The sequence below is a fragment of the Astatotilapia calliptera genome, chromosome 23 (genome assembly GCF_964374335.1).
Source record: "Astatotilapia calliptera chromosome 23, fAstCal68.1, whole genome shotgun sequence".
Taxonomy (NCBI): domain Eukaryota; kingdom Metazoa; phylum Chordata; class Actinopteri; order Cichliformes; family Cichlidae; genus Astatotilapia; species Astatotilapia calliptera.
Genome location: NC_137443.1, coordinates 9,252,499 through 9,272,240, shown reverse-complemented (window position 1 = coordinate 9,272,240; position 19,742 = coordinate 9,252,499). Strand labels below are relative to the sequence as shown.

Here is a 19,742-nt window from a genome sequence, read left to right as displayed (position 1 = left end):
TGGGAGTTCTGCTGGTTGCTTATTGTCTTGTGCAGCTCCTCCATGGCAGAGTTAGGTATTAGGAGGATAGTGTGTTACTAAATTTAGCGAAGCTCTGTGGTTTAGATACATAATACAAAAATACTAGATGAAGTAACTAAAAAATAAATACATTTTAACTAAATTAATCGCCAAACATTACACGTTCTCCATGCTTCTCAGTTGGTTTGCGGTTGCTATGGAAAATGTCCACAGCAACGGTGTCATTGGGGGCGGAGACTGGTAAGCGTCATCCACAATAAAAGATGATGGACAGTCGTGTCCACCAATTAATGTTCGGTCTTGGTACATCTGACCAATGAAAACGTACAAAAAATGTAGCCGTAGTTAGATAGAGAGTGCGAGGACAGTATCAAGTACCCAAACCTGTATGAGAAAGGCAGCGAGAAAAGACTAATGGTAAGGCACACAAAAACGTATACGGATACACAGTGAGCCGGTGATATTATATCAGTTAGAGTTTTGTACATTCACAAGGTAAATATTTTATGAAGCTCCCATCTTCTTCTAGCTTCTAAGTAACGGGAACGCTAGCTGTTTTGCTACCAGCTGTGTTGTGTCTTGCATCTCAGCATCACAGTCCGTCTCTTTCTGTCTGACAGCGGTCCACAATGGAGCTAACATTACATTTCCAGGACGACGCACAATTGTCATTATTAAGACTACCAAATGTTTGCCGTTTATAAAGCTTCTGTCACGGAACCCTCGATTAAAGCCTAGTTACACCGAGCAATAGCATTAGCATGTTCTTGATGTCTTTGTAGATCCAGCATGTGGAGCCAGTCATTCCAATAACATGGACAAGTACGAAAAGGTGAAGAAAATTGGGGAAGGTTCATTTGGAAAGGCTATCCTGGTCAAATCCAAAGATCATGGACACCAATATGTCATCAAGGAGATTGGCATATCTGGAGTAAGCTTCTGTGCATATTTTTTACACAAGCTTGGCATGTTCTTTTCAGCGTGCGCTTCATCTCGTTACCCTCCTCTTCATTACTTTGACAGATGTCCAGCAAAGAGAGGCAGGAATCTCGGAAGGAAGTTGCTGTTCTTGCCAACATGAGTCATCCAAACATCGTCCAGTATAAGGAATCTTTTGAAGGTATTAATGCCATTCAAATAGCTCATCTTGTTTATGTGAAGAAAATATGATCAAATGTGCACTGTGTGATAACTACATACTATAAGTTTTTTTTAATTTTATTTGTATGTTTTTCCCAGAGGGTGGCTGCCTGTATATTGTGATGGACTACTGCGAGGGTGGAGACCTATTCAAAAAGATCAACTCTCAGAAAGGGGTACTGTTCTCAGAAGCGCAAGTAAGCCAGCAACTACTCGAGGCAGTCACTGTGCAAACAGTATACAGATATTTGGTTAAACTGATCACAATACATATGGTTTACTGTAGTCTCCCTTTTTGAGATCCTAGATTGGTTTGTGCAGATCTGCCTAGCGCTCAAGCATGTACACGATCGAAAAATTCTCCACAGAGACATAAAATCACAGGTATTTTTTTCATAAATCACAAGATTCCCTTTAAGTGATAAGTTGTTTGTTTGCATGTATTGGATTATTTACATGTATTCTCATAATGCTTGTGTAGAACATCTTTTTGACAAAAGATGGAACAGTTCAGCTTGGAGACTTTGGAATTGCAAGGGTGCTGAACAGGTATGCACACTGTTGTCTAATTAGCCCTGCAGTTTTTCATTAAGAATAGATTCCAGACTAAAAGTTGAAGAACACTTTGCATTTCTGGTAATAAGACATTCTGTTTTACTATATTTAAAAAATATTATAGTTTATTTTGTTGAAGTTTGTTATTTGTACACTTTTTAACTGTTCTTACACAGAAATATCTTTTGGTTAAATCAAATATGTCTGATCTTATAATGTATTACGTGTTTTATGTATTTATACATTATATTCTGAGGTTCTTAGGTGCATTTATTATTGATGTTGATTTTTTCCCTTTTTTACAGCTGTTTTTGTTTTGATTTATGTCATTGTTTGTATTTTTGCACATTAGACAGTGCTTATTTGAAATATTGAAGCTTTAATATTAAAATGTGCTATTTTTCTGTTTTTCAGCACTGTAGAACTGGCAAGAACATGCATAGGAACACCATATTACCTGTCACCAGAGATCTGTGAAAATAAACCATACAATAACAAAAGGTACTTGGACTTCTGGAATATCGTACATTGGTGTCTAGTTGTCAAGCAAATTCAATAGTAATCAATGGGACAAGGTGTCTCCCCACTGAATCTTAAATCTGCAGGATTAGGCGGTGGCTACAGTGTAATGTAAGGAGATCACCTCGCCTTTTTATTGAGTAAACTTGCTCGCTTACATCTACAGCAGGAAGCTGGTATTGATTTTTCTCCTTAACTATTTTAAGTGTACATGCAATTTAACCCACTTTAGTTACAATGAGTGAAGTCAATTTAGCCCAGTCTAAATGATCTAGAGTTTTCTTGTCAATAAAGTCTTGTTTTCATCTCAGTTTATAAAAGGAAAGTAAAGGGCATACACTTGACTGTTGATACCTTATTGCAGCGGTCCCCAACCCCCGGGCCTCGGACCGGTACCGGTCCATGAGTCGTTTGGTACCGGGCCTCGAGAGTTGAGGCTCAGGCGTGAAATGTATAGTTTTCAAGGTTTTTATCGGTTTTCAGCGTTATTTTTGTTATCATTTTTATCGTTTACTCGGTTTTCCTGGGTCTTTTCACGTGTGTTATGAATAAATTTTCTTTTTTTTGCTACCGGTACTAGTTTTATTTTGTTGTATTTATCCGCGACACCTTAAAGGCCGGTCCATGAAAATTATTGTCCGGCATAAACTGGTCCGTGGCGCAAAAAAGGTTGGGGACCGCTGCCTTATTGAATGAATAATAAACTTAACCCAGAACTTATCCCTGCCCACCCATTTGTATGTTCTCGCCTCTCATTTTCCTTGCTTTTCCTTCCTGCTGCAGTGATATTTGGGCCCTAGGGTGTGTTCTGTATGAAATGTGCACTCTTAAGCATGCAGTAAGTATTCTGTGTGAGCTGTTTAATTATTATTATACAGTATTTTAAGGTGTTTTATGCAGCATTTACTGTTCTCTCACATACTAATTTTGATCTCTTCCCTGTATATTCTATATGTATAACTGTAGTTAGATAATACACTGAAATTAATTTCCAGTATATTAATTCCTAATTAAATCTGTAATACAGTACAGTCCCCACATTAAGAATCCCTATGTAGTTCAATTGTCTTCAGTAATTTCTATGCAGTGGTTACAGCTGTGTGAGCCTTTGCATTTGTTTATTCTCAGTTTGAGGCTGGCAACATGAAGAACTTGGTTCTTAAGATAATTCGCGGGTCGTACCCTCCTGTGTCTTGTCACTACTCCCAAGAACTGCGATCCCTCCTTGCACAGCTGTTTAAACGCGACCCTCGAGAGCGACCCTCAGTCAACAGCATACTGGACAAACCTTTCCTCTCCTGCAGGATTGAGAAGTTTCTCACACCACAGGTAGACTCTGCAGCTGATTGTTAATTCTTTGGGGGTTTTTTTTGTTTTTTGCAAAAAGTAGCTTGCTCATTAAATTTCTTACTCATTTCAGATCATTGCTCAGGAATTTCGCCATACTTTTCTTCACAAGCAGCCTAAATCAGGTGTGGCACAGGTGCCATCAGGTGAGCAAACTCGTCATGAAGAAGACTACAAGGGGTCTGTCTTCTACAGCTTGTTTGTAGGTTCTAGAACTAATCAGCTAAAATACAAATTTTGTTAGTTTTTGAGTTTTTCTTCTAAATTACTTCTGGATATCTCACAATATCAGCCTCAGCCCAGAAGATTACAAAACCAGCCGCCAAATACGGGGTGCCTTTAACTGTGAGGAAGGTCCCAGATGGAGCCAGAAAGCCTGCAGACAAGAAACCAGCTGGAAAACACAAACCGGTTAGTAGGCTGTTATTGTTGATGACAAGCTGGTATGACCGATCTTTAGTCATGACGTTTGTTTTGTTTTGGGTTTTTTGGGTTTTTTTTGGGGGGGGTTTGCCTTCGTATGCCAGATGCTGTATTTGTTGTCAATGCTTCTTCCATTTGTGTGTATGTGTGAGTAAGTGTGTATTGGTACATCATGTTATGTTGGCTACCTCTGAAGCCCAGTGTCATATGTTGCTCAGGCCCTTCTCCCAGCAACCCCCCAGAGAAGAGTGAGTCAAGTGGAAGAAGAGAGGAAAAAACACGAGGTACACTGAGAGCGCCATATTGTATTCTCTAATAGGCTCCCTTTTTTTTTTTTTTCTCGCCATTCACTGACACGTGAAGGTCCCTTCTTATTAGCATTTTCAATTTTGCTCCCTCTCATTGCGCTTGCTCCCCATCTTCACCTGTTGTCCGCTCCCGGCCCATTTGGAGTGCTCTGCCTGATATAGCTTTCTCTTTTAACCAAACTTTTCCTCCTCGCCCACCTGACCTCTGACAGAGCAGTCCTGCTGGCTCTTTCCCTTGAGGCGGGTTTCTTTAAGATGTCTATTTTGGGGTTTGAATGGTTTTGTCTCATTCTATAGGATGGCATCAGAAAGAAGAGGATGGAGATGATCGAGAAAGAAAGGAAACAGAGAGAGCAGGTGAGCATACTGTTTAGTTTCTACATCTCCATGCAAAAAGTTTTTATACCTTTCGAACTAAAGTCTTTCTTTCTTTCAGATGTTCATGTTGAAAGCGGAGCAGATGAAGAGGTATGAAAAGGAAAAGGTGGGTGATTAACTGAGCTTGGGTGTGTGGTTTTTATTTATTTTTTATTTCATTAGTGAAGGAAAGGGGATCCTTTTTAGGACAAAGTTTTAAAAAAAAGTATTAAATATAAATTTTAATCAAGTAAAATTCTTACAAAAAGTATTAATTCATTTCAGTTTCACTCTATATTCGTCCCATGGCCTAGAACACAGTTTGAGAACACTGAATGTATAGAAATTTATGGCTATGGCCACCATGACCCTAACTTTTTGTGTACTATAGTTTTAAGCTTCCTAAATGTTGGCAACATTTTTATATGAAGGAAATGATAAACTAAAACATGAGTTGTCAAAGCACAGCCTGCAGGTCAGTGGCAGCAGTAGAGGGGGGATTTAGTCTGGATATTTTCTTTATCTTCTGCTAGGTGATTGATCTGAGCTCCACAGTGCATTTGTAGTTCACACACTCTGTACAGCTAAACCTAAATCTGAACCTTTGATCTCTTACAGATCAATCGAATAAACCAAGCGAGAGAACAAGGCTGGAAGCATGTCTTGAGTTCTAGTGGAGGTAGCAGCCCAGAGAGAAAGGTAATGTATATATTTTTTTGTTTTTGTCATATAAAGAGTTATGTCAGGATGCCCTCAGCAAGGGTTGCGACATTGTTTTGTTCTCCGTACTCAGTGTTTTGTAGGAGGTGGAAAGAGAGGTGCACATGTTGCTGCTGTTCAGGGTTCTACTCTAGCTCCTCTCCGTGGTAAAAGCTCTTATGAACACTACCATGCAATCCTCGACCAAATGGCTAGACCGACGCCTAAAGATGTCAGCAGGGAGAGCTCCTCAGCTGGACCTTGCAGTCCCATTCGGTAAGGTTATTTTATTTATTTATTTTTGGCTGTTTATGTGTGTTAAGTAGTATTTGTAATGACATTGCCTATTTATGTACTGACTAGTGTACCAGCTGCTGCAGGCACAGTGCTTCCTAACGGCCCTGCTCGACGACTAGACCCTGACGTAATCAAGAGAGAACTCCACAGGCTGCAGCATGTTTCCAAACAAGCCCATATTAGCAGGTCAGCTAGTCACATAGCTGTGTTGTTGTTCTCAACGGTGTAAAAGTTGAGTACGAATATTTATTACTGTGTTCTTTTCACAGGCAGCGCGGTCAAATGGCAGTTGGGCGAGCCTTTCAAGTTGAGGAGTTTTTGCAGCGGAGGAGGGAAGCTATGCTCAACAAAGCCCGTGCTGAAGGACAGCTGGTACATATTATAACTACTAATAAGTATATAGCCCCCATCATGAAAATACTGCATGATAACCTGTTACTATACTGGTGAAATTTATATGAACAGAAATAAAAACTGATATTGATATTTAGTAAGAAACGTTTTCAATCTAACAGCTTAATTAAGATCTATTTCTGGTCTCAAGATTGAATCAATTATAGACCTGTGACTGCAAATCACACTGAGAATCAAACGACTGCCTGCGAATGTTTTTATCCTTTTCTATTATTTTTGTCTTACACATAATCTTGTGGCAGCTAGCTGTTAGGGCCCGTGTCCTAAAGTGTGGTTAAATTAAATGGTAAACAGGGTACTCGGCAAAACCTGGCAGCAATCTATGGAGGCCGGGCTGGTGGTGTTCGGTGCAGGAGGTCTAAACCCAACAAAGAGGAGGAGGTAGGAGGCAAAGGCCTGAACGCCCAGCCTCACACTTCACCTTACTCACAGCACGTCTGGCTTGGCACGTTTCACACGTCTGCACAAAGCTCCCTTTGACCCGCCCACAGTTCAACCCAGCAGCTCAAACTCATTGCCACTCCTTGTGCAATGTGTGGTGTTCCATTATCCCAGTTATGGCTGCTGTCTCATTTCAAATAACCACCCGAGTTTTGAGTTTGGTCATAAATGTTTTGCTCTGAATTGAATACATCTTCATTGCTGATTGTAAATTTGTGTTGTCTTTTGTTTTGTTTTTTGTTATTTTATCTAAATAGCTGATGCCTTTGTGTATAACATTTTTTTTATGTACAAGTCCCAACAAAGCATGTTTTGTTTTTTGTATGTCTGCTAATATCAGTACTGTACTCTCTGCTTTGTGTGTGTTCATTCAGTATGTAACATTTCTGTATTTGTTGTCAGGAGTACTTGGCAAGGCTCAGACAGATCCGCTTGCAGAACTTCAATGAGCGCCAGCAGATCAAAGCTCGACTCAGAGGAGAGAAGGTACATTATTCCACCTCTTCACAGGGTGCCAATAATGAAGGTGGTTTTCAATTTTTTCTGACATTTTTGTCTCCTGGGTGTTGATGTTGCTTCCTGTGTATTTCAGTATGATAGCGATGGTTCTGATAGCCAGGAGTCCAGTGAGGAGGCCGAGCTCAGGAGAAAGAAGATAGAGGCTTTAAAAGTGAGTCTAGAAGAAGCAAAAAACAATTGCATTTTCCAATATCCGATGTTTATTTGATAACTTTATTTGCAGAGACGTCAACAATGATTAAAATGACAGCAAGAGGAAGATGATGTAATCCTCTTCCTTTTCTGCTTTGCCTGTAACTTGTTGCTGTAAAGAGGCTTAAAAAGTCATGGCTGTCATTTTGTCCTGAAACGGCACCAGAAAATATAAAAAAAACACTGTCATCAGAGAAGACATTGGATTTTGTACAGCCCTATTTTTAGTAATCATATTTTGATCATTGCTACAGCCCCTAAAATCCACGGCTCAGAGTAACCAAACACGTGAGATTTCACAAAACTTCCACAGATCAAAACATGCTTTATTAAGCAAAAATGGTGACTAAGCCTAAACCTCGAAACAACCACCCAGTGGGTCACCGGTATCAATGTTTTCTCCTGGACTAATGTTTAGAAACAAAACTACTTCAAGCAAAATATGAAAACGGGACCATCGGTAATTCCCAAGTCAACTTATAATAAACAAAACTGCAAAAGACAAAGGTCTGTACTGGTGGAGGAGAGATGACCCTCTCGATTAGTGTGCATGCAGTTTAGCCTTCCCAGCCAATTGAAACTGGAGAAAAAAGGGAGAAGAGAGGTTAATATAATAAAAAATAATAATAGACAGAAATAATGTGTAACATTTATCAAAGCGTGTCATTGTTTTGTTCTGTTTTGCAGGCACAAGCTAATGCCCGTGCAGCTCTTCTGAAAGAGCAGCTAGAGAAGAAGAGGAGAGAAGCATATGAGAGAGAAAAAAGGGCATGGGAGGACCATGTAAGCATTTGTTTTTGGTTCATCCCGGTCTTGTCTTAGTGTGACCTTACTGGTGCATTAGTTAAAGTATAAGCTAACTTTGCATATTGACTGTTATGGAAGCTTGCAGCACGAGGGGTCAAAGGTGGCATGGCGGGAGCAAATATAGTGGCCTCAGAAGCAGTATCGTCTACCTCTGATAGTCCTCTTCCACAGCCAGGCCCCTCTCAGCCAGAACCAGCTGCCAAAACTCCAGCCCTGCCTACACCCAAACCCTCCACCCCAGCTATATCCATGACTGCTGCCCTAAAGAACGTTGGAGCAGTCAGTATATAATTGATGTATAACACTATCTCTCACAGTACTTTGGGATATTTATTTAGTTAGTAGCTACATGAATTTGGCTTTTTTTTACAGATGACGCCACTAAAGGAGAGCTTGCCTGAACCAGAGTCTGCAACCATGATCCAGGTGAGGTGATTAGCTGTTAAAATTTATGAAATCAAATAACAACGCCATTCATTCTAATGAAAAAAAAAATACTGTTATGCAATCACTTCTGTGTAACAGAGTGAGAAGAAGCAGATTCTGCGCAGACTTAACCAGAACCTTAAAGCTCAAAGCCCAGTGGAGGAGGTGGAGGAGTCTCCTTCGGCCCCAGCAGAATCAAGTCCTGCTCCAACCCAAAACCAGTCTGATACAGACAAGCGCCCCTCTTCCAATGAAGACCGGAAGAAGTGGGAAGCAGCAGAGCTACCTGTACTTCCCGTGGCTCAGCAAACTTTAGAGGAAACGTGTGCCACAGCAAACAGTGAGTTGAGTCTAACTAGAGATGGATTAAGAGGATTACAGTATGTTATGTTTTGTTTTGTTTTGTTTTTTTTTGTGGTGTGCCATGCCCTGACAAACAGAGAGAAGTCTCACAACTTGCAGCGAACTTCATAAAACGACTGGGCAGTTTTTTGAAAGCCCCGATTTGGACATAGGGTAACTGAGCCAAAGCTTAAAAACTGCATGTATAGAATCACCAGTCAAATGTGATTGACAGCCAAAAAAGGTTTGTTTTCCTCCCAAAAAGAAAGTTTATAAAACTCTTTACCCACAAACGTTTAATACACATATACAAACTCTAAAGCTTCATTAAAGGCTCAGTCTTCTTAAAAAAAAAAAAGCAGTAAATGCACATAGTTGAAAATATGGTGGACATCTGACCACCATCTGTCGTCTTTGCTATTTAGTGAGTGTGTTTATCATTTCATCTTTTAAATTTTAACCAAATAAAACAAATGAAATTGGCCTTTTTAGCCTGTATGAATAAAAGTTAACACCTGTCTGAAACCATGATGTCAAGCTAGAAATCGTGGCATAAACAGACTGTGACCTAAATTTTGACAGAAGCATTACGCAAGTTACAGTTGGCCTACAACCACATTTAAAATCAAAATAAAGGATTTCTGTCTAAAGCAGGTTAGATTACTATAACAATGACTTCATAAGTCAAAAATTCAATGAGACAGCTGCAGCTCATGCAACATGCTAACACTAAAAAAATTGGATTACTTTAAAATCCTTGTACTGCTTTACAAAGCACCAAATGGACCTACTTAGATTTCACATTTATTCATACTTCATGAAACATCCAGACTTTTAAGGCAATTAGGACCAGGTTTACTCTCTATTACTGGAATCACAACAAAATAACAAATGCAGCTTTCAGTGTTTCAGCTCCTCAGTTCTAGAGCAAATGTCTTGAACACTTGATGTCAGCTAAAACTGCTGCTCCGTTTAAGTCATTGCTAAACTTTACTGTTTGAGGGGCCTACCAATAAAATCACACCTGTAACCTCCTAACCTTTGATTTGCTTTAATCTCATCTTTTGTTTGTTTGAGATTATGCTCCTTGCTACATTTCCCATTATCATCATGTTGTGTTTTTCATATAGTTTATTTCTGCAAATAAGTGCCTTGTATCGAAACGGATCAATTGAAATATATTTGTTTTGACATTATAATTCTTCAGTTGATTTCTATTCAGGATCTGTTGGTTTCTCTACTAAAGGGCAGGTTTGCCAAATTTCCCCTTCTGTTATCTCATTAGCCACTTCAGCATCTCCAGATGGTAGGCCGTCCTCTGGTGGTGACAGGAAGAAGTGGGAGGCAGGAGTTCCACTTGTCCTTTCTGCAGCTCAGCAAACTCTAGAGGATACATCCCTCATGACCATTGGTAAGTCCTTTCCCGCTGAGTCAGAACAAGCACACAGCTTTCCATATAACTGCTCTCTGAGTATTACCTCTCTCTCTGTCTCTTTCTATTTCTGTTTTTGGTTTGTTTGTTTGTTTGTTTGTTGTTTTGTTTTTATTTTTTTGTCTCAGAGCAAACAGCGGGCGAAGTTATACAGATGGCTGTGCTACAGGAAGATGCTCCCAGGAAGATGTGGGGAGCAAGTCCAGACTCTCAGGTGCTGAAGGTACTTAAGGAGGCAGAACTTCAGCCACTCACCCAGCCACTGGAGACTCTCACCATATGTGAGGACGAGTCTTCTAGTCCTGGTTAGTCTTACTTACAGTTTCTCACCTCATGATGATTTTTTTTTTATGTGTGTCAACATGAAACAAATTCAGTTAGCTTCTGGGCTCATGTCTTGTCTTTGGGATTTTTTTTCTCTCCTGACTCGGAGTTAATGTGGTCACAGGAACAGCAACAGGTCATGTTTCACTATTAAAAGGCATTTTTTTGTTTTTTTTAATATTTCTAACAATTTGACTAAATTAGGCCAAAAACTTTGCTTGGTACTGCAGGAATAGTTTTGATGTGAAATTTAGAGAATATTTCCCTGTATTTGTCCCAAAGTTGCAGATTTATTTATTTATTTATTTATGAGAAACTACATAAATAGTGAGTTAAGGTAGAAAAGTACTGCAAGAGCATGTCTGGATTTACTTCAACACATGGAGAGATGAAGAATCCTTTAATGTTTACATTTTTCTTATTTGGTCCTGCTTTAAATAATATGCGCTTGTCATGTACTATTATTATTGTCTCTTGGTTTCTTTCAGTTAAATTAAACCAGATGACAGCAGAAGCTGGCATTGTGAAGATGCCTAAAGAAGTGTTACCCCCTGTAGTGGCTGAGAGTCCTACAGCTACAGATGTGGCCTCACATCAAGAAATCTCCATGGCTGCTGCAATAGAGAGCCCAACACTGCCAACCAGCATTACTGAGACTCAGGGTTAGTACCTGATATTGATCCAGTCTTTTGCTGTTTATTTTAAAAAAATTTTTTTGTTGTTTTTCCCCAGCTAAGTCCAGTGATGCTTAAATTCCTTTAGATCCAGCAGACTTGGAGTCGGTGTTTTTAGAGGAAACCCCTAAACAGGCCTCACATCCTCCAAACAGTGTGCAGCAGGCTTGGGAGCAGGAAGGCCAACAGCAAATGTGAGTGTTAAATGAAATCCAAAATTTGCATTTTTCATACCAAAATGAAAATTGAGCTTTTTGTTATTATGATTTAAAACTTCTTTAAATAAATAAATGCACAAAGGCAACATGCATGTCTGTGAAGCTAAGCTGGATTTCTTCTACAGGCCAGCAGAGGGCGATATAAGACCAACAGGCAACAAAGAGGCTGAGCAGAGTGCAGACAAAGCTCCTGAGCCATCAGGTGAGATCAATGTGTAGTGAGCCAAGATTACTTTTTTCAGGGTAAGTATTATCTTAATTAAACATGCCCCCATTTTTCCTCTCTACTGGTTTAGCTCAGCATGAGGAGCCCCTATTTATGAAACTGTGTTCCCCGGCCCACCGACGCACTGCCGCCCTCGCTATCCTCTCAGCCCAGTCCTCCATGGATGAATCATCCTCCTCTCTGGCCTCTCGCTCACGCTCTGTCTCACCTCTACGCTCCAAACACCAGAATGCACTCCTCATTGGTCTTTCTACAGGCATGTTTGATGCCAACAACCCCAAGGTGATTACTAGCAGAATATAACACTTTTTTGTGTGTGTGCACGGACATTGTGTTACATAATAAAGGGAAGCTCCAAAGTTAATTATCTTAAGTATTAAACCCAGGACATTGTTAGCTGTAAGAGTGATCAGGTGTTTCAGGACATTTATCTCTTCTCCCTGGTGTGATGTAGAGGCTTGTGCAGTATTTTGGGTAGGATTTCAGTCTTCTTTATTAATGAGAAGGCTGAAATGAATCCATTAATCTCCCAGTCTGAACCTCCGCTGAGTCTTATATTACAGGACGAGCATCCATCAACCATTATCTTTCACGACCTTCATCAGGGACAATGAGATCTGCAGAGCTCAACATTTTTAATATGCATATAAAAATGGCTACGTAGAATAGGATCTTGTCACAGAGTCATGTCCTATTCTGGCCCCTTCTTTGCATATTAAGCCCTTGTTTATTGTGTCATATGAATTCCACTTGCAGTTGTGTTAGTCAAACACTCAGAATATTCTGTCACTGTGTTTGGTTTGTGCCCGCAGATGCTGCGGACATGCTCTCTACCAGACCTGAGTCGACTCTTCAGCTCTCAGCAGGACGTTACAGTGACTGGCGAGGCTAACGTTGCTCCAGACAACAACCTGGAAATTGAGGACCTGGATGAGGCAGGAAAAGATGATGACCAGTCTGAGACAGAGGAGTAAGAAAAGCACGAAATCTAAAAACATCCTAAGACATTTTCTGGCCCAGCTGTTCATGATTATGAGTAGTATTTTTAAGACAAAGTTAGGTTCTAATTTTTCCATAGGCGTAATCAGAAATAACAACAACCTGCATCTGTAAACTATATAAAGACAGGTAGTTGTTGCAATGACAACTATTGCAAGCAGCTTTATATTTAAGGTAATGACCCTACAATATTAGAGAGAAAACTATTGTTTTCTAAGAAACCTTGTTCTGTTTCTTAGTGCTTATGAAGATGAAGATCTGCGTGACATCAGGGCATCCATGGAGAGACTGCTGCAAGAGGAGGTTGGAGCTGGCGACTTTAATGGAAACCCCCCTGAGAGCAGAGACCAGGAGCTTTTCAACAGGATCGCAGCTGAAATCGATCAGGACAACAATCAGATGGCGGTAGACGATGATGAGGATGAAGATGAGGATGAAGAAGAGGAAGATGATGAAGGCGATGAGGAGGAAGAAGAGGAGGAGGAATGCTCAAATGGAAGTCCTGCTGATGAGGAGGCAGGGGAATTGCTTACCAATGGTGTGGGAGAGGAGAACCACAGTAATAACAGGCAGCTCAATGAAGAATGGCATTCGGGTAAGGACAGAACATCACAGAGACTCAGACGTTTCGGTCTATTTTACTCAGGTTGCTTTAAAACATTACCTAACTCTAGTTTTTACATTTAGCTTGTTTTATGTTTGAAACTGCTTAAGACCTTAGAATATTAATTAAAGATTATATTTATATTCCTTCAGCACCTTCATAGTTTTCGAGACCAAAAGTTTGAGATTTTTATGTGAAGTGATTGGTTCTGCTCCACAACAGATGGCAGCGGAGAAGAGCAGGGCGGAGAGATGGAGCATCATGACAGCATCTTCAGCCGTCTGGAAGAGCTTCGGTTCAACCTGGAGCAGCAGATGGGTTTTGAGAAGTTCATTGAGGCCTACAATAAGATTAAGGTATGAAATATTCATTATTTCTCTTTGAAATCTGGAGTTTGTTCGTATAACTTCACAGTTAAAGTGACAATACAAGTCAAAATCAAATTTACATTTTTTTTTTTCCTCTGGACCGCTGTGCTATATCTGGAGTGTTTTTAGCATGAGGTGCCCAGTTTTGGACATTTCAGCTGTAGAGATGTCTGCTTTAATACTGCAGCTCAGCTTATAGGGGATGTCATTAAGGTTTGTATCTTTTGCATAGTGATGCTGCTGGCATGTGTAGTTCTTTAGAAGGAAAATAGCTTGTGAGTGAAACCACTTAGAGCAAGATTTGAAGATTATGTTCATGACAAAGTGCATCTTCTCCAGTGTGGACAGCCGACTAAGCAGCTACTTTTGTGGGGAGTTGGGGGAGGTGCGTATATTACATATTCTCTAGCATGTCCTGGTCTGCCCAAGGTCTCCCGGTGTGAAAAACACCTCACCTAAGAGGAGCGAGATGCTCAAACCTTTGCAGCAGACTCATTTTGGCTCTACTTTTCCTGCATCCAAGTGAAAGACCAGACATAGTCTCCCTCCATGAATTGTCACGTTCACATTTTGCGTGCCTGAGTGATCCAAGGAGCTTTGTTGTTGGGAGAAATTTGCCCCAATAATATGACTATAGAACATAGCTGGTAGTGTCTCCAAAGGAAAAATTGGAAAAATGTATGGCCACAATAAGTAATATTCAGAAACGACACGATTCAAGAAACCTCATCTAAATCAGGGGCTTTGAGGCCCCACCCTGGAGCCAGCCAAGGGGAATCTCAGACTCTATGGGATAAGGTTCAGCCCAAGTGATCCGCATGGGCCCAGCATCCACTGGAGGAACCATTGGTGTCGTATTGGTGGATTGGACTGCAGTCAAGGGTGGTGGTTCAGTGTCTCTCTGCATTAACTGATTCTCCAAAATAATGCAGTCATATGTAAAACATATACATCTGTGCTGTCCTTTTAAGCGTTACATCAAACGACTGATAGAAGAGACTTGTTGTTGTTTTGATGCTCAAGGCCATACATGAAGATGAGGATGAGAATATTGACCTGGGCTCCAGTTTGGTCCTAAGCATTCTGGGAACTGAGCACCAGCATCTGTATCCCAACATCCTTCATCTAGTGATGGCAGATGGCGCTTATCAAGAAGGTGAGTGACAGTTTTATCATATTATCATTTTCAGTGTCTCTGATTTAAATAAATAACATTTAAAATGATATTCTTTAATGTTATTACATGACACACAATAAAAGAGTTCAAATTAGTTTTTCACTTGGACCTGGTTCATTTTATTTATTTATTTTTTCTTTCATATAATTTTTAATTTTCACACCGTTTTCCTTCTGAGCCACAAACATCCGAGCAGGTTTCTTGTCATTGTTCTCGTCAGCGACAGCATCAGCACCGTGTCAAAATTCTGTCCTCTTTTCTCACGTTGTTGCTCAGTCTCTTCACCAAGTCGTGAAGAGACTGAGCAGATGTGAAAGACACCCTTAACTCTGTTTTCTTTGTCGTGCTCTGTGCTCAGCGTGTCGTCGGACTTGGGGGGCCACAGCAGAAATAGAAAGCAGTTAATCCCTCAGGATGGGAGCAGGCTTCAGATATATTTTCTAATTGAACATCTTTGTTTGATAGTTTGTTCGTTTTCTATTTTTACTGTCTTCTGAAGTAGAGATGGATGATGCAAATGTCAGATATCTCCCCTGAGGGCTCGTCTCAAGATCTGTTATCTTATGGCTTACATCCACGCAGTGGTGGATATAATTATATATTTTTGAAGCAGCAATCAGAGAGCAAACTGTTGTAAGGCAGCATAGTCTATTAATTGTGCCAAAATCTCAAGTTCTTCTTTTTTTTCCCCCTCCCTTTGGCTCTTCTTCTTGCCAAAAAGGGCAAATATTCTTACTATTGTCATCTCATACTGCGTTTAAAACTTTGGGAGGGGCAGCATATTAAAAACAGTTTAAAAAGAGAGAAGCTTGATAAGCTTGTTTTAGACAGTAGATAAACTGATGAGCTGCAACAGATCCAAATATGAGACCAGTACAGATTGGCAGATGGCTGCCAGTGACCTGGTGAGGTTAAATGTTTGGTTCTGTTGTTCATTATAACAATGCTGTCATTGTCTCTCGCCTCCTCTGTTGTTTACTTTTAGGAGTAATGGTCCAACTGCTTTGTTGAATTGTCGTGATTTTCTTTGTTGTCTTTCTTTTAGATAACGATGAGTAATGTTTCGTGCAATGGAGCTGCTGGCAGCTTTGACAATCTGCTAGCAATCTGATGTCTTCCTGTGACACACACGATCGGCAGAAGGATCTATGCATGAAGTGTCCCAGCCTCACATCTAACAGTGTTTCAGGCACACTTGCATGATGTATAACTAATACACTCAAGACTGTACTTCATACTTTGACTATCAGCACCTGACACTCTTTTCTAACCAGTGTTCTTTCAAAAGTGCATTATGGAAAAAGACATGTGTTGTTGTTAACCAAAGTTTACTGCAAAATCAAGTAAATGTTTCGTCCACATCTGTGAGTGAAAGACGCACATGGGTTGTCACGATTAAAAGCATAGACTTTGTTGTGTTTAACATTGTTGTTGGTTCAGTTGGACTCTTTGGTGGGTGAAGATCTGGTCCTCTCAGGTGCTCTCTTTCTGTCCCATCCTCAACCACAGCTTCAGAACTGGTGAGGATTTTATTCAAAACCAGTTCAGCCTCTTTTTCTTGTGATTGTTGTCACCAAATAAGAAGTTAAATAATATCTAAGGCATTTTCCATGTTTCGTACTGCTTGGATTAAATTAAGCAAAGTTAAACATTTTTGTGAGTGAGACTGTTGTATATGTTGCCAAGGAACTGTAGCAAGACTGTGGTTGGTGTGACGAGTGGAGCAGGACAGAGTTGTACTGATGATATAACTTGTCATATCGACGCTAACAGTAAATCATTTTTGTTTCTAAATTTAAATACTGCAGAACTTTATATGAAATAAAAACCTTTTTTAAAGAAGTTGAAGAGTTATTCTATTTCTTCTCACAAAGAAGGGTTTAGACAGCAGACATCAAGGCTTGTGATTTAACTGCCTTACAATTTATTTTTTTATTTTAAAGGTTGAGTTAGGTTGTTTTAAACAAACAAATTAACACATAATTTTTTTGAAATCTGGTAAAAACGACTTCTTCGAAATTTGGTGACATCTTTGACCACAAGGTGGCAGCATTTTAGCAAAAGGTTCCACCCAACCAACATAGATTAGATTCTTTGTTAGAAATTATCTATTGCTACCCCAAAAGACAACTTTTAATTCATGCTTTCCACAAACTAAGTTGGCTAATTATGGTTATAAAATGTTACATGACCTCATTTTAACTTCAGTTGTTATCTCTGCTACAAAATACTCATCTTGGATGTAACATCATAGCTTTTGTTTCTTTATATTTTTTTGGTAGTTTTAATTAATTCAAACTGCTGTAAAAAGCTTTCAAAATATTCCTGAAGGCAGTTTTTGTAATTATGTTGTGCAGGTAGGCCTTTGCCTTTTGCCAGGTTACAGTTGTTAATAAGAATGACTGACTCACTGCACCATCTCCTGGTACAGATTGGTATTATATGAAAGTACAGCCTGGCCCTGGCTTCATTTAAGTTAGTTTCTCTTCAGTGCAGTACATGGATGTTTTGTGAGACGTAGTACATTTAGGTTTTAAACAAATCGGTGTACAACAAGTAACTCACAGCCCCCAACATTTTACATTATTTTTTTAAATTTAATGTGTCTTTATTTTTTCCTAAAACCATCTTTAGATTAGAAATGTGGTTGTGGAAAGAGAATCATTCTATTTTTCACAGGTTATTGGATGACTGTGCCACTGGTGAGGACACGAGGCTATTTTCAGCTACAACCTGTTTCAACGGACAACTAACACTTCCCGTCAGCTAGCAAGATTTATTTGAAGTCGTGATCCCTGTGGAATAATATAACACGAGGCAGTGTTCTAAGACCACATCTCATTTACCATGACAGGAGACTTCGGTATGTGTCCTACAGTATGGGTTGGAGTATACTTGAGTAGCTGACCTACAGTGCCATCCTTTCATTAAGAAAAAAATGGTCTCATACGATTTCCCCAGTAGTTCTAGGTCCCTCTGATTTTATTTGTCTGTAGTTAACATATCTTAGGTTTGAACTCGTCAGGACAAAGCAATGAATTATATTTTGATTAGTGCCACTAGTATTGAAGTAAAAGTCAGCCTGGTGATTAGGCCAGAAACTGAGAATGATAGAATGATGAGAATGAGCTGAGAATCTTCACATCTCTACAAGATGTTGCTTTTATAAATTAAATCTTTCCTAGCCGGTGATGAAGGACTGAACACTGATTTCTGACACCAGCCCTAACATAAATATGACACTACTTAAACTGCAATATGTCATTGCCCTGCATATGTTTCAAAGCTGAGGCGTGCAAAGAGGGTTACACATTGGATTTCATGTCAAATAACACACAGATATCCAGTGGATTAAATTCTCTTTACATGCATTTATTCCTTTTTTATTTTGCTTTTTTTTTTTAACTGAAATTAATCTGAAGTTTGAGTCTTTGCACATAAATGCATGCACTTATGTGGGTTTAAGCCTCTAAATATATTTAGACCTTTAGTCAAGGGCCCGACAGGAGCAGCTCTTAACGCCCTTAAATGACGTCATTCATTATTTATACTGCTCGGTGTCATTGTGCTTGTTTGTTGTTCCATGTCTGATTTAGTTATTCTGTTTTAACTCCCACCATGTGGCTTGTATTATGCATGGGTGGTTGTTTTATCTCTGTAGTGATTAGCATTTTTACTTGTTAAGAGGGACATATATAGTACATGAAGGCAAGCAACTGTCAGTATAATCAGAGCATGAGGGACTTTGAAACAGCACTTATGGCTTTCTTTTAGATATAAGCGCATTATAGGCTCAGTGTGGAGTCTTGGTACAGCAAATCTAATTTTAGGTCTTGCAAACATAGAATTGTCAGAAAGTCACTTTAAAGTTTTGCCTTTATCTCTTCAGGTTTGTGGTTATGAGGTCTGTTAAGTATCACAGCTGCAGTAAAATGTATGGTGGCCCAGTGATGCCAAAATGCAACATCCAATTTCTTTAATGCAAAATTGAATTTGGGGTTGCAGGGACGGCGGGTGTGGGAGCCATCTAAGCTGTTAAAGTGCAAAAGGCTGGTACACCCTGGACAGGTCATAGCTCGCCATAGGGCGAATCCAAAGACAGACAATCATTCACGTTCAGATTCACACCTACAGACAATTTAGAACCAGTTAACCTAAAATGAACCATCCATCGATTCTCTTCCACTTATCCTTAACAGGGTCGCAGAGGTGCTAGACCTTATCCCAGCCACCGTGGAGCGAAAGGCGGGGTACAAGCTAGACAAGTCACCAAGCTGATGTAGGGCTAACACAGAGAGACAGACAACCTTTTGCACTTATGGACAATTTAGAGTTACCAGTTAACCTAACCCTACTAAGTGCATGTCTTTGCACAGTGGGAGAGAGCCAGAGAACCTAGAGAGAATCCAAGAAAAACTCCACTCAGAAGGGCCCCAGCCAGCTGGTGGGTTCAAACCCACAACTTTCTTGCTATGAGGCGACAGTACTGACCACACCACTGGGCCACCCACAGAAGAAAAAAAACACATTTCAGGAAATACAACATAACAGAAAACACCACAAAACTACCCAAAACACAGAAAACAACTGAAACATAACAGAAAAACACAATGTTACAAAAACCTCATCAAAACAGAGAAAGTGGAACAACAGCAAGGAAACATAATAAAATTGTGTTTTCTGAAACCTTATTGCATTTTTATTGTGTTTTCAGAGGGTTTTGTTTGTCTAAATGAGGTTCTGTTTGAGGCCTTTTGTATTTGTAATTTCACGATAATATCAACTCCAAGGCACTCTCTTACAAATATCAATACCTTCAGTGTCACCGTAAGGTCACATTTAGTCATGTTTAACCTGAATTGGTGGGTGGCACAGTGGTAACAGCTAACACTGTCATCACAGCATGAAGCCAC

General features: G+C 39.8%; 1 protein-coding gene across 3 annotated transcripts; it reads left to right on the top strand.

Moving 5' to 3' along the window:
* The first annotated feature begins 333 nt into the window (after positions 1-333).
* On the top strand, positions 334-16,671 carry nek1 (NIMA-related kinase 1). Of its 3 annotated transcripts, XM_026158861.2 has the most exons (36): positions 334-438; positions 804-952; positions 1,045-1,141; positions 1,261-1,358; positions 1,462-1,545; positions 1,643-1,710; positions 2,131-2,217; positions 3,019-3,073; positions 3,364-3,564; positions 3,656-3,728; positions 3,875-3,993; positions 4,224-4,289; positions 4,611-4,670; positions 4,750-4,797; positions 5,289-5,369; positions 5,464-5,645; positions 5,733-5,852; positions 5,936-6,038; positions 6,375-6,461; positions 6,924-7,007; positions 7,114-7,191; positions 7,920-8,015; positions 8,118-8,318; positions 8,412-8,465; positions 8,565-8,805; positions 10,093-10,218; positions 10,368-10,544; positions 11,052-11,225; positions 11,326-11,431; positions 11,581-11,657; positions 11,752-11,963; positions 12,494-12,651; positions 12,920-13,275; positions 13,507-13,640; positions 14,676-14,808; positions 15,875-16,671. In XM_026158861.2, the coding sequence occupies exons 2-36, from the start codon at positions 836-838 to the stop codon at positions 15,886-15,888; spliced, it is 4,167 nt and encodes a 1,388-aa protein (XP_026014646.2). In that variant the 5' UTR covers positions 334-438; positions 804-835; the 3' UTR covers positions 15,889-16,671. The 3 variants fall into 3 exon arrangements, with proteins under 3 accessions (XP_026014646.2, XP_026014648.2, XP_080154102.1); XM_026158863.2 differs by lacking the exon at positions 6,375-6,461; XM_080297976.1 differs by lacking the exon at positions 8,118-8,318.
* The last annotated feature ends 3,071 nt before the right edge of the window (positions 16,672-19,742 follow it).

What these genes read in the sequence shown, in the direction of transcription:
- nek1 (XM_026158861.2), top strand. Translation starts at nt 836, where the DNA reads ATGGACAAGTACGAAAAGGTGAAGAAAATTGGGGAAGGTTCATTTGGA. An exon ending in AGGAGATTGGCATATCTGGA is followed by an intron (nt 953 to 1,044) that starts GTAAGCTTCTGT and finishes TTACTTTGACAG; the next exon opens with ATGTCCAGCAAAGAGAGGCA. An exon ending in GACCAGTCTGAGACAGAGGA is followed by an intron (nt 12,652 to 12,919) that starts GTAAGAAAAGCA and finishes TCTGTTTCTTAG; the next exon opens with TGCTTATGAAGATGAAGATC.